Below are 15,113 nucleotides of genomic sequence, written 5' to 3'. Positions count from 1 at the left end.
CTGCCCCACCCCTTCCCCGAGGCCCTGTCCGCACTCACTCCATCCCCACTCCCACCATCGCTCGCTTTCCCCCACCCTCACTCACTTTCACTAGGCTGGGGCAGGGGGTTGGAGTGCAGGAGGGGGATCTAGACTGGGGCTGAGGGATTCGGAGTGCAGGATGGAGCTCAGGGCTGGGACAGGAGGTTGGGGTGCAGACTTTGCGGTAGGGCCAGGGACGAGTGGTTTGGAGTGCAGGAGAGGTCTCAGAGAAGGGGCGAGGGGTTGAGGTGCAGGAGGGGGTGCTGGGTGCGGGCTCCAGGAGGGTGCTCAGGGCTGGGGCAAAGGGTTGGGGTATGGGAGGGGGTGAGGGCTCCAGCTGGGGGTGTGGGGTCTGGGATGGGGCCAGGGAGGAGGGGGTTGGGGTGCAGGAGGGGGCTCAGGACTGAGTTAGGGTGAAGGAGGGGGTTCTGAACTGGGATGGGGTGTGGGCTCTGGCCTGGCACTGCTTACCTTAGGTGGCTCCCAGTCAGTGGCGCAGTGAGGCTCCCTGCCTCCCCGCCTCCCCTAGCTCCGCGCAGCTCCCAGAAGTGGCTGCCACGTCTGGCCCCTAGGTGAAGGGGCCAGATGGCCCTGTGTGCTGCCTGCGCCCGCAGGCGCCACCCCTGCAGCTCCCATTGGCCGCAGTTCCCGGCCAACAGGAGCTGCGGAGCTGGCACTGGGGAGCGGGGGCAGCGTGCAGAGCTTCCCTGATCGCCGCTCCACCTAGGAGACACAGGGACATTCTGGCTGCTTCCGGGAGCTGCGCAGAGCCTGGACAAGCAGGGAGCCTGCATTAGCCCCGCTGTGCCGCCAACCGGACTTTTAATGGCCCAGTCAGCGGTGCTGACCAGAGCCACCAGGGTCCCTTTTCAACCAGGTGTTCTGGTCAAAAACCAAATGCTTGGCAACCCTAGCTCACATGGATCAAATTGCAGCCTCCAAGCCTCTCCAATCCTAACCAGCCATTGTGGCAAACAAAGTGGGGAAAAAATATTGCAAATGTTTGATACCACTTAAACTGGATCAATTATAGTATTTTCAAAACTTGATGTGCCTCCTGTTCTTTGCTTGTATTACTACAGTTCACGGTGGGAAAAAAAAAAAATCAATGCTTCAAAAATATAAAATAAAACAGATTTTTTTTTAAACTTAAATTGGATTTTTTAAAATTTAAATTAAATATAGGTTTATTTTTAAAAAATAAACCTATTTAAAATTACATTTGGAATTATGACAACTTATGTTAAGGTCTAAACTAATAATCTATTCAAATTGTTTAAATTAAATACAAAAATTATTAAGAAGTACATATTTGATGCCAAGTTTTAAAGAAGTCAAACCACTGAACTGCTGGAAGTCACTGGCTAAGCACTTGGATCCAGAGTCTGAAGTATTAAAGCAACTTTTGACAGCAGTAGCCTATTCTGCAGGTTCAGACAGATTATTTTCTTAATTTTAGTTTATTCAACTAGTTCAGTTCAATAACTAATTCATTTAAAGTTAAGAAACCAATTGGGAGTTGAAAAGTTTGAAAAGCAGAAAAGTTAGTTTTTATTCCCAGATTGGAATAGGCAAAACAAAGTGTGAGAAGAGGAGATCTACTACTTCTAAAATATTAAAGGACATGGTGACCAGAACAATCATCTCAATTCACTAATTACAGATAATATCTTCCTTTGTTTAATAAATCGGTTAGTTTTAAAATTAAACACATTTTGAGAAATATTTTCTTATGTATCCAGCATATTTAAGGACATTTAATAAAAATAAATAAAAGGCTGGTTTTGTTCATTTACATTGAATTTGAATTTCCATCCAAGTACAGCTTGCCACAAACCACAAGTAAAAAAATTAATCTAGTAAATAAGAACGGCATCATTCACCATTTTCTAACATAATCAAAAATATTAAGGATCTAAATAAATGTAAATTAAGCTATATAATTACTTAAATAAATGTATGTAGGTATAGTATCCTCTTCATTGGTAAAAAGCAACACCAAATTTAGTGTAAAGGCTATATTTAGTTGCAAATGAACACATTTTATCAGTTACCAACCAATGAGAATCACCTTTTATTTAGAAAAACAAGTAAAATGTACAAATGCAAAATATGATTAAAATCAATTATTTAAATCAAGGTTTGCTGCTTGCCGATTGAAATCATGATTAAAATCAGTGATTTAAATTGCTTAGTTTTAAACCAATCCACCCTGCAATAGTGCCCAAAGGCCCAACTAAAATCAGACTCCATTGTGGTAGGAACTGAACAAATACATAGTGAAGGACAGAAGAGCGTGTAGTCTAAGTAGACAAGACACACAAGTGGTTTGGAAAGGAAATAGAAGCACAGAGAAGTAGAGCGGCATGCTCAAGCCACACACAGCAGGACATCAGTGGCAGAGCCAGGAATAGAAGTCAGGTCTCCTGATTCTCAATCCAGTAGACTCCATTTGCTCCTCCCTCCCCCTCCCCCCTCCTTGGTCTCCTTTTTAATTCCCTATACTTTTCTTCAGTATTCCTCCAAACTAATTTTGAGTTCCTCCTTATTTTGGCTAACTCCTTCCTTCTAATCTTTTTCCTATTATTGGGAATCAGAATATTATTGGGAATCAGAAGAAAAATAATGTTCTCTCGAGTTTATTTGTTTCTGGTTCTCTTCCTCTCCTTGTTTTCCCTTTTCTTTCAGTATTTTTACTTCACAGCACAGAAAAAATAATCTGTGTAAAAAGTTAAGTGATAATTTTGTTTCTTTATTTGTTACCTTGTTTCCTTTTCTTTATATCTCTTCTCTTTCCTCTGCACTGGTAAGTCTCCTCTTGCTTACATTCTGTGTCTTATTCTCCAAATCTCTTTCCAATCTGTTCTCCTCTACATACTAGGCTGAACAGTGCCTTATAGGCACTATAGGTCTGTCTCATCTTACGCTGGGGTTACGTTCCGCAGTCAGCGCATAAAGCGAAAACCACGTATAGTCAAAATTACATTTAGTGTAATGGCGGGCGGAATCGCCCGCACTACAGGAACAGTATTTAAATTGTTATTTTTCTCTTTTTGTTTTGTTTTGTGTTTTGTTTTTGCTGACCACGTAAAGCTGAATTTGCGCATGTTAAATGCGCGTAAGATGTGACAGACCTGTACTATAAATCGGGTACATTGCCCAAGCCAGAGCACTAGGAGGCAACTGTGACTCAGGAAAACACAGTACCTTCCAGGACTCCTTACCACAAAAGGGGTTTAAAACCCCTTAAGAAGATGCAGCATGGTTTCCCATGATCACTCATCCTTTCAGGATGACTAATGCTGTTTGACTTGTGCAGCTCTTGTGCTCAAATGAGTACAAGGATTGCAATTATTCTTGACCCTTGCATTGTGGCAGAGGAAGGACAGGATCTTTTCACTTTCCTCCTGTCTTGTACATCCACATTCAAGCATGTCAAAATCTAGCCCTGTGTGTCATCCTTCCTCTTTTGACCCAAGACCTAGACTGATCCTCTCTCTCCTCTTCCAGATTTGATCCCCAGGTGGTTCTTCCCCCCCACCCCCGAGCAGATTCCCCACCCTTGTGTCATAGAATCTGCCTCTTCCAATTTGTTTCTTCTACTCACCCATCCATGATTGCTTCCAGAGATTCTTCCCCTAAGATTGCTCCAGATGTCACACCACTCATCCCCAAGATCTGACCACCAAGTTTTGCCCATTACTGTAGACTACATTATTGTAGACTTTTAGGAAGAATGCAGCTGATAACACAACAGGGCAGACCTGCCTGCATTTGTGCAGCAAAAATAAATAATTTTTAAAACAGGGAAAAAATCCTGCATATAAATTTTGAAGTCCTGAAGTGGGCTCATCACTAGACACAAACCCCTAACCACCATCACTGTCTCCCTCACCCCCACAGTATTGCCAACCACAAGCGTTACAAATAATCATGAGTCAGCCCTCACACTAAAAATACTGGAATCATCACAGGGTTGCCTTTCATCTGCCTTCTGGTTTTTTGAGCCTTTAGAATACACTCAGTTCCAGCTTTTCCCAGCAACTATAAGGGCTAGAAAGTTAATTAAAAAAAGAAAGATGGAATTCTGATGTAATCCCTTGATTCCAGGAGCTGGGATTTAAGAAAAAACACTAAACATCAAGAGACTTGCAAAAAAAATATTTCCAACATTGCCTCAATCTTAACCCCATATTCCATCAATCCTCCCCTTCATCTTCACTGTATTAATGTGCCCCATTGTCCTCCAAATCCATCAGAAACCCACCCCAAGTTGTTCGGTTCTCCCTATGCCATCCATCCCTCACACAAACATTGGGCTGGACTCCTTGCTTAATACATGTGGGTCCAGTGGCTACTTCTCCCTTCCTCTGATTTTTCTTCCCATCAGGTACTTACCTTGACATACATTCCTTCCCCAGCTTCCTCTAGGTCTCATATTGGAGGAGAAGAGAGGAGGTGAAGGCAAGGAGGCAGCCTGATAGGCTGGTGGGGAAAGGAGGAGAGGGAGTCTCAGAAACCAGGCCTGGTTGACCCTACCTGCCAGCCAAAAGCCAAACACCCAACAGGGAAGGATGGGTAGCAGAGCTGGAAATTGAACTTTTGGCCAAATGGTAGAGATTAGGTACCTTTGGCACCACACTACTTGCCCTCTCACTCCTGCTAAGAGGCTGAATGAAGCAGCCTGCAATGCCCCCAGAGGGGAAGAAAAAGTAAAAGCAGACATAACCATGTAATAGCAGTTAAGGCAGAAGATAGAATTGCCACTTCTTGCAGTTTTATCACTGTTGTGTCTTTTGCTCTTCACATAACAAATGTAACACAAAGGAACCACCTGGGCATAGTGAGGTACAAATAACAGTGTTTACTGAATATACACAACATGCAACTCCTAGCTACATACTCACTACTATTCTAATGGCTTCTAACACAGAGAATACAATAAGCACTACTGCAGGGCTCACAAATGATTTAAAGATGTTTCCATATAGTATAATTGCAAACCTCATTGAATTTGGAAGCTTTCTGAGTGATTTGGGGTGGGGTGGGGTGGGGTGGGGAGGGTCATTTTTAAAAATACAGTTTTCATGATTGTCTAAATCCTGGAATGAAACTCAGGAATTTCTGTCTTTATATCAAATGCTTCAACTGCTTTCAATGAGTCTGAAACCATAGGTTACCCTCAGTAAAGATGGCCCACATTTCCCTTTCAGTCTATAGGGATACTAAGAGAGTGCAGGATAAAGTGGGGGCAAGAGGAAATTGAGGGGTGCAGAAAGGAAATCTGAGGGATTGAAAGGGAATATGGGGTGCAGAAGACTGTAGCGCAGTGATTCTCAACCAGGGGTACATGTACCACTGGGGGTTCTCAGAAGTCTTCCAGGGGGGTACATCAACTCATCTAGATATTTGCCTAGTTTTACAACAGGCTACTAAAAAAAGCACTAGCGAAGTCAGTACAAACTAAAATTTCATACAGACAAAAGTAGTAAGCAATTTTTTAATAACTGTGCTGTGACACTTCTGTATTTTTATATCTGATTTTGTAAGCAAGAAGTTTTTAAGTGAGGTGAAACTTGGGGATAGGCAAGACAAATCCGACTCCTGAAAGGGATACAGTAGTCTGGAAAGGTTGAGAGCCACTGCTTTAAAGGAGCTGGAAAAGTGGGAGCAGAGAAATTTGGAGACTGTGTGGGAAAAGCAAGTCAAATATGGGGGAATGATGATTAACAAATTGAGATTGATGTTGTCAGGCTTAATCAGTATTTTCTAAAGTGTTTTCAGCTCATCAGTTGAAAGGTGCTATATAAAAATAAAATAGTAATATATAATAGTTATACAAGCACTAGCCGATAGAAATATTCAGTCTCACAATTTAAAAATATTTTTTTCACTGCTTCCAAAAAAACCAACAGCATACTTTCATGTGTTATGAGAGTCACTGAAAGCCCCAAGGATGGACATATGAACTTATTCAAACATCTCACAATCCTAAAACCCCCACTTTGTTTCAGTAGTTGTGAATTCTGTATGTTCAATTTTTATTATGAACTAGCTGAGCTTACCGTCAGACACACACAAAATTAACCTCACTTATGAATGTTCTTGTTAACATAACAAAAAGATACCTTGTAACTTTAATTTTAGGCGAGGCTTAATTTTGCTGTGCTACCCTAAACACACACACACACACACACACACACACACTTGAAATGCAATTTACAATTCTTCATTTGGGTCAAGAAGGTATTTGAAAATTACACTTTCAAATCAAAGTCAGCATCAGATATAAAACATTATGGGTAAATTTGTAGCAGCTACCTAAAAGGAGTAAGAGCAATGCTTTCAGTAATGTCAAACGTTTTTAACAAAAAGGGGGTTTTGTCCTTAATTTCTTTTTTCAGACTTCTTTGTTTTGTCTTAAATATACTTTGCTAAGATTTCAAATATAAAAAGGCAACCCTGCATTCTACTTCTAAAATTATTTTAATACACCTTTCCCACCTTATTTTAGCCTCCCTGAAGTTGCCCTATCTGGTTCCTGTTCCACTGTTATATCAAAGCTACCAGGGGAACCCACAAGAGCATGGTAACAGAAAATTATATCACCATTTATGACTTTTGAGGAATGTCTCTTTTCATTATGTATCTGTCAGGATGTACAGATCTACACTACTGAGGCACACAAGTGTTCTTTTCTGGACCTGCACTATATCTCTAATATTCAGGGCCAAAAATATTTTAAAGTGACCATTTAAACTGTGCCAATAAAAACTGCGTATACACCCACTGTGCAAAGGAAATCCACACTTACACATGCAAATAGGTAGTTAACAGGCAGTGTGGCCCGTTTGCACACATAATTACCTGTTTCAAGAGCAAATATGGAGTTTGCGCAAGTTCAATTACCTGATTGTTCATTCATCTATACATATTTGTACCTAAGGCCGGAGAGTGTACAACTTCAGCATTGGTATTTGAAAATTTAGCTCTCACTCGGAGCCAGATTCTGCCTGATCTTTACATGGGTACGTAATGGAAACAATGTGCAAAGAACCATCCCCTGTACCCTACCACGTGCAGTCTGTGTAAGCATGAGGCATAATTGCAGTCCCAGTGAAGGAAATGTTCCATCTCTACTCCCCGGGGCACCTAGTGTCCCAAAAGGAAGTGTACTAGTGGTCCCACTCCTCCATACGCATTGGGGGTTTAGGAAGACATTCCCTAAGGCAGGGAGTCTCCACCTCATACTTTACGCTGGGAGCATAATGTAGTTCTAAATAATAAGAGTGTATAGAAGCATGGGAGTCACATTTTCAAAATTATACCTGACAGCGTATATTCCTGCAAGCTCAGATGCCGGGATGCAAGTCTGAATACTATCACACGTAGTCTCTGCACACCCAAAAATGAAGTTCTAGTTGATTTCAGTTGAATTTCTTGGAGCTCAGCACTTCTGAAAAATCAGTTTGTGCACTCAAAAACTGAGGCAACCAAAATGAGTGGACTCCGTTGAAGATATGGGTCTAAGCTAATAGAGGACTGAACTGGCAACCCTTTCACACATAAGTAATCATCGCCCATGTAAATAGTCCTACTGATTTCAATGGGACTACGCTATCTATGAGTAGCTTTTACTCTTGCAAGTATAAAGATACTAAGATCAGGGCCCTAGGATAGTCCCCATTAATAATCAATATATATAAATGTATCCCAGAAGAGGGCTAGACATACTTAGCAGAAACAAAATCCAGGAGGTATATTAGATAGGATAAAACTGTATATGATACAAACCCTCAAGTTTCAGCATACAAACCAACCACTAACTGTGTGTGGATAAGAAAACACTGACCCCTGGAATATAGTAGTCCAACATAAAGGTTTTTCACCTTCCTATGGACACGTCTGGTACTCTAACTACTCTCAGAAAGGGAATACCAAGCTAGATCAATTACACAGGTCTGATCCAGTATGATAAATCCTATGAATGCTGCAATCTAAAATTCTGCCTGTGAAATACAGGTACTGAAAGAACTTTGTCTTTCTAAGGCTCCACCTAGCTGTCTGAAACTAAACATTTCTCAGTCTAAAATTCACATGACCCAGAATTCACTTTTCATCCCAGGAACAGAATGTGTCCTGATAGCCATAAAATTGAAACAAAAATAAATGATAATTCTGAAGAGCCTAGACAGAAGCATCTCTAGGAGGCTATTATATCAATCAGTATGATTTTTATATCCTAAAAGTTGCACTCTATCTTTTGATAGTATACATTGACAGCTTAGATGCTCAAATTAACAGTCCCTGAATTTGTACATTTAAGGACTAAGGGCACACCATTCTCAGAAGATGGCCCACAACTCTGGAATTCACTCCAGCCTTAGGCCAACAAAGGGAGCAGGCATGGTATAATAGCTGTTCAATGAATAACAATATTCTGAAGAGTAGATTCAGGTTTAGGGTTATTTTTGATTTAGCAAGACATTTATTTTGGTTCTTTTAACCAATGGTGGTTGGCTGATTATTTGCTGTTTTTAATGTAAATGTGTCTAGAGATGGTCTGTTCTATAAATGGAGGTGAAGTAATATATAAAATATACTTATAAATGTTAAGATAATCATTTTAGGATTCTGTAAATAATTCTTTTTATGGTGTCATACATAATTCATCTGATACACACAGTGGATTGAAATAACCAGGGATATTATGTTTTTCAACTAGCCCTTTTAAAACCTAAAGAAAAATTCAAACTAACAACAAAGCTTGACTGAGTAATTAGAACACACATCAAACAAGTTCCCTCAACAGCTTTGATAAGAAAAATGTAGTTTTGCACATCTGTTACTAAAAGCATATTTTAAAAAGACTGAAAAATATTTGTTTTTCAGAGGCTAGAAATTTAATTATGGACAAGTTTAGTTAATTCTAGGCAAAGTGAACCTAATGTTGCAGCCCTTTGTTCAAGCAAAACTGTCCCTGAAGTCAACTTAAGACCACAAATTCAGGGCCCACTATTGCTTTATAAGAGTGATCAGAGCCCAGATCTTAGGTATAGTCATTTAAAAAAACAGTCCAAGGAATTAACTGTTTTCTGGTTTGTATAACAACATACAGATTAGTTTTTCAACCCTAAATTCTATACATTAGAAAATCTTCAAGTCAAGAAAATCTACAAAGGTCTCAGAACTGTTATAGGTCTGCTGCAATCTCTTTTTAAATGACTGTTTCTGCTCCTATTCAAGTTAATAGCTAAATGCCCAATTACTTCAATAGGAGCAGTTTGATCCTAAAAGAGTAATGTCCTGGTTTCCAAGTGTTCAGAGGAGCCTGACTTTATTAGGATTATTAGCATGAGTGAGAACTACTTGCATAAGAAAGGAACTTTAGAATTGGGTCCTGGGAATTCAGAGTGAGTCAATACTTCAATTGGAGAGAAATGAGTGGGTACAGATTCAGAATATTATTGCCTAGCCAGCTTTATGCACAATATGTACACAGGTCCTGTTCACACTGTGAAGCTTCACTGTTTTTTGCAGAAATAATTCCACAATCAACATTTCTGTTAAACAGAGTCTAGCCCCACCCCCTTCCGTCTACACACAAATGGTGCTAACCCAAGGCTCAAACCCAAGATCTCATGTTACCAGGGAGGAGGGTCTGAGCCTGAGACAATCCAGGCCCAAGGGTTCAGGTACTGTTTTCTGGTGTAGACGCAGCCCCGCAGGACTCATGCTCTGGGAGTCCAACAAGAGTATTCCACAATCTACCAGCTGACTTTTTTTGTCCTCTGGACAGTCAAGCTTGGTGAACAGCCAAGTTTTCCCACATTACACCACAAACAAAGGGCTAGAATGGCCACATTTTGGGAGGTTGCCAGGAAATTTGCATTTAGTGTGTAGGTCCTGGGTGGCGTGAGGGCCTGTGATATCCTGGAGGTCAGATTAGATGATCCGGTGGTCCCTTCTTGCTTTAAACTCTATGACTCATATATATGACAGAATTTTCAACAGGACAAACAAGATAAGTTTAAGATATGGCTCACATAATGCTGTATGGATGCTAGAGCCCCAGGTTGGGGCCCCAAGGTTCAACAATTCCTAACCTGGGATTACAAATAAGTGTAGATTTCCCAAACAACTGCAACTTTACTGATCCCCATGTATACCATGTGTTGCTATTGTTGAAGTTGAATACCATAAGAGCTGGTGTTCAGATCTGGCCACTACTAATACAGTACAATAGGGAGAATAATGGGCAGAAATGGAGGCAACAGATACAGGATAATATAGGACAGAAAGGAGGACAGTTACACTGTCATACACAAAACCGTAAGTAATTGGCACCTTTGGCAGGACAAACCATGCACTGACCAACAGCTTCAACCACCCAGACTAACATGTAAGGGAACTACTGGTCATTAAAAAAAAATATATATGGTTTGGCATTTCAGACATCAGCTTGTTATGCCAGTACGATTGTCTCTGGAATTCAAAATCCTGTTTTCTACGGAGTACTGTTCATTTATCTACATAGTTGGACACGTTTCTATTTATTCTCTTCCATCCCTGGCTTTCCTCACGTCAATTCACTGTTTCTCTGCCCATTCCCTGTGGCACCCTTCCATTCACTCACTATTAATCAGCAATACTTAGGCACTTCCTTAAAGCTTCTGCCTTGAACCATGTCTAGTGGTAGTTTGACAGTAATAGCCATGACCTGCTGACCAAATATAACCTTTACTGAGCTCCATCTAACTTCACCCTGTACTGACTGGGCACCATGGAGTTTGTACACATTGCAAAGGACAATTGTCCATGCCACCTGGTGACTAATTAGCATCAGGAATGGAAATGGCTCCATGTCTAGTTGGCAGCAGAGTGCCCCAAGGGTCGGTACTGGGGCCGGTTTTGTTCAGTATCTTCATTAATGATCTGGAGGATGGCGTGGATAGCACCCTCAGCAAGTTTGCAGATGACACTAAACTGGGAGGAGAGGTAGATACGCTGGAGGGTAGGGATAGGATACAGAGGGACCTAGACAAATTAGAGGATTGGGCCAAAAGAAATCTGATGAGGCTCAACAAGAACAAGTGCAGAGTCCTGCACTTAGGATGAAAGAATCCCATGCACTGCTACAGACTAGGGACCGAGTGGCTAGGCAGCAATTCTGCAGAAAAGGACCTAGGAGTTACAGTGGACAAGAAGCTGGATATGAGTCAACAGTGTGCCCTTGTTGCCAAGAAGGCTAATGGCATTTTGGGCTGTATAGGTAGGGGCATTGCCAGCAGATCGAGGGACGTGATCATTCCCCTCTATTTGGCACTGGTGAGGCCTCATCTGGAATACTGTGTCCAATTTTGGGCCCCCACACTACAAGAAGGATGTGGTAAAATTGGAAAGAGTCCAGCAGAGGGCAACAAAAATGATTAGGGGTCTGAAGCACATGACTTATGAGGAGAGGCTGAGGGAACTGGGATTATTTAGTCTGCAGAAGAGAAGAATGAAGGGGTATTTGATAGCTTCTTTCAACTACCTGAAAGGGGGGTTCCAAAGAGGATGGATCTAGACTGTTCTCAGTGGTAGCAGATGACAGAACAAGGAGTAATGGTCTCAAGTTGCAGTGGGGGAGGTTTAGGTTGGATATTAGGAAAAACTTTTTCACTCGGAGGGTGGTGAAGCACTGGAATGGGTTACCTAGGAAGGTGGTGGTGGAATCTCTTCCTTAGAGGTTTTTAAGGTCAGGCTTGATGAAGCCCTAGCTGGGATGATTTAGTTGGGAACTGGTCCTGCTTTGAGGAGAGGGTTGGACTAGATGACCTCCTGAGGTCCCTTACAACCTTGATATTCTATGATTCTATGAAATGGGATAAAGAAGCCAAAAAGAATATGAAGAGGATTTTATCCACCTTTCACTGAAACCCAAGTATCTGTTTTATTTTATACTATGGCAAAACCTGTAGGCATGACAAACTATAAAATATTATTCAATTTAACTGATTGTGTGTACATTGTGCTCCCAATATACTATATCTTTCTATATAACAAGTGTAGTTACTTTATTAGCTTGATCCTGTGGTCTTTGAGCAAGACAAATTCCCACTGACTTCAAAGGTGCTTTCCTTGACTAAGGATGTCACGATCAAACTAGGAAAAATGGACATTTCCACTAGCAAAGTCCAGTGAACAACAACAAAAATGATTAAACGTCTAGAAAACATGACCTATGAGAGAAGATTGAAAAAAAATGAGGTTTGTTTAGTCTGGAGAAGAGAAAACTGAGGTGGAATATAACAACAGTTTTTGAGTACATAAAAGGTTGTTACAAGGAGGGGGGAGAAAAACTATTCTTGTTAACCTCTGAGGATAGGACAAAAAGAAATGGGCTTAAATTGCAGCAAGGGTGTCTTAGATTGGGCATTAGGAAAAACTTCCTGTCAGGGTGATTAAGTACTGTAATAAATTGCCTAGGAAGGTTTTTGAATCTCTGTCATTGGAGATTTTTAAGAGCAGGTTAAACAAACACCTGTCAGAGATGGTCTAGAGATAATACTTAGTCCTGCCTTGAGTGCAGGGGACTGGACTAGACCTCTCAAGATCCCTTCAAGTCCTATGCTTCTATGAAATTCACATCACCCGCATAAAACAGGAGCAGCCAGGCTTTATCTAGGTGAAGTGCCAGGAGTCTCTTTGGGTAAAAAGGCACACACTTATTTTATGGACTAGAAAACAAGTTGATATCAGGTAGGGTGTTTTGTTTTTTTATTTTAGTATACAAAAGGCAGGTCTATTAGTGAAAGGTCAAGAGGAGACAAATTAGTCATTTTTTCATGATAGTTGCCAAGCAACCATGTTTATAAAAATCTAACATTTCATTAACTTCAAAAAGGGGAAGTTTGGTTTTGATAAAAATATCTAGAAATACCTAAAATTGGTGTATTCCTTAGTATCTACTTTGAATTTTTTTAAAAAAATACAGTTTTTATTACAGATTTGAAGAATGAAAATATCCACCTCCTTGAATCTGAACCAAGGTATTCTGTCATAACAGCCTTCGTCCATGTAAAATATAACAACTGACCCGTATCAACTTGTTTTCTAACAAAATTTGAATCGTTTTTTTATTAGGGTTTGAAGATGCCTCCTAACATGGAGAGACAGAATTCATCAAACTATTTTTTTCCAGATAAGGAACACTAATAGGTGAATCAGACATATTAAGATTGATAAAGGATAAGGAAAATAATGAAAAACAGAGTTGCATGTCTCACAATGGTACTATATATGATCATACGCACACTTAGGTTTTGTAGATCTTGTTCATATTAAAGCAAAATACTGCATGTAGCCTGTGGCCAAGTGTTGTATTTTACATCTGTATTTGCAATAAATCATTTCTCGGGGTGCTGGAACAATTTGTATAGGGAGGATGCTGAGAGCCATTGAACCAAACTGTAAACCCTGTATATGATAGAAACCACTTCAAGCCAGGGGGTGGGGCAGCATCTATGTTATTCCTTAAAGAGTAGGCAGATTTGGTAAGTATTATGTTCCCAGCCCAGTGCGGTGATTTCCCTGTAAATACACATTCATTTCTCGCTATGCTGAATTTCTTTCTAACCCATCAGAAGGAGTTGTTCCATTCTCCTGCCTCCCCTAGGTCTTCCCATAGCCTTTATGTTTCGCCCTGAACCACAGGGACGCCCAGGGAAGTATTCCCATGTGGCGGCTGTGTGTGTGTGTGTGACGGTCAGCACAGGTCGCGCTAGCCGCTGCCCAGCGAGCCGTCGGGAGCCCTTCCCAGCGCTCCCATGGAAATGACAGGGACGCCTCTCAGGCCGGGCGGAGCAAAGTCACTCGCTCTCCCCTCGCCCTAGCAACGCACGGGACGCTTTCCCGCTCCGTTCACACACAAACCAGGGCGGCTGCCCACGCTGCTCGCCTCACTCACGCCCCAAGGGCTGCGGAACCCGGGGGGCTTCCCCAGGCTGTGGCCAATCTGGGGGCGTGCGCTCTGCGTGCGGGGGAATCCCTGCGCGTGAGGCGGCGGCGTCCCCTGCGTGTCGGGGAGAGCAGGGCCAGGCGTGCGAGGGTGCAGGTGCCGTGGAGGGGGAAAGAGGCATGGGGGAGGGGGCGCAAGGCGCGCGCCTGCAGCCCGTGGAATCGCGTGACGTTTCCCGGGTGGGTCACACACGAGCTCGCACCTGCTGTGCCCCGGCAGCCCAACCCCTCCCCCCGCCTTCGCGCCCCCCTCCCCGCCTCACCTCGAACAGGGGCCCGATCCTGTTCTTCTCCAGGTAGGCTTGGATCCTGGTTTGCTGATGCGCCGCCATCAGGAGCCGAGCTGCCGAGGCGGGGGCCCGGCTCACCCTCCCTCAGGCGCGGGACTCTCAGGCGGCGGGAGTGGGAAGGGCCCCCGCAGGGGGAGACAACAGCCCAAGTCCCGGGGACGGAGGCAACTCAGGTAATGGGGGCGCGCCGGGCGGGGCGGAGCGCGGCTGCCCTCAGGCGAGGGACTGGCCAGAGCGGGGCAGGCGGGAGGAGAAGGGAGCGGCGCCGGCGTGTGTCTGGGTCGGCTCCTTGGTTACCGGAGCAGCCGCTCCGCTCCCTCGGCCACCGCGCTCGCCTCGCCCAGCTGCCTCCCTAGCGACAGTGCAGCCCGCGGGGTCGGTGCTGCTCCCCCAGCGCCGCTGGCTGCGCGGGGGCGGGCTGGCTCTTCAGCTGCCGCTCGCACATACGGGACCAAAGCCCGCAGCCTCCCGCTCCCGCTAGCTCAGCAGCGACCCTGCTCCGCGCCGGGCTCCCCCGCTGCCAGCGCCTTGCTGCTGCTGCTACCGCGACACACAGTAACACGCTTCCCCCGCTGGCTGAAGTTTCCTGATGAGCTGAGGGAAACTGACTCTTATCAGCCACGGTTAATATCCAGGCGAGGTGGGGGCTGTACAAACAATCCTCACACCCCTCATTTGCATACTGATTGAAAAGGCACAGATCAAAACTTCTGCTGGGGGGAGAGAGGCTAGTAAATGATTTGTTTGGCACATGCGCTATGGTGGGGGTATTGGGTGTATCCAATTCTTCCCCTTCCTTCC

The 15,113-nt window shown here is 43.3% G+C and overlaps 1 protein-coding gene across 4 annotated transcripts in view; it reads right to left on the bottom strand.

The window, feature by feature from the left end:
• Positions 1-14,822, bottom strand: part of C2H8orf34 (chromosome 2 C8orf34 homolog) — a 234,015-nt gene extending 219,193 nt beyond the window's left edge. For 3 of the 4 annotated variants that reach the window (XM_034763055.1, XM_034763056.1, XM_034763058.1), the window contains exon 1: positions 14,286-14,822. In XM_034763055.1, the coding sequence (XP_034618946.1) occupies positions 14,286-14,354 (69 nt within the window). In that variant the 5' untranslated portion in view covers positions 14,355-14,822. The remainder of the gene's footprint in view (positions 1-14,285) is intronic. The other variant, XM_034763057.1, reaches the window with a different exon arrangement.
• Between the last annotated feature and the right edge of the window lie 291 nt (positions 14,823-15,113).

The sequence above is a fragment of the Trachemys scripta genome, chromosome 2 (genome assembly GCF_013100865.1).
Source record: "Trachemys scripta elegans isolate TJP31775 chromosome 2, CAS_Tse_1.0, whole genome shotgun sequence".
Lineage (NCBI taxonomy): Eukaryota > Metazoa > Chordata > Testudines > Emydidae > Trachemys > Trachemys scripta.
This window is presented reverse-complemented; position numbering and strand designations above follow the sequence as displayed.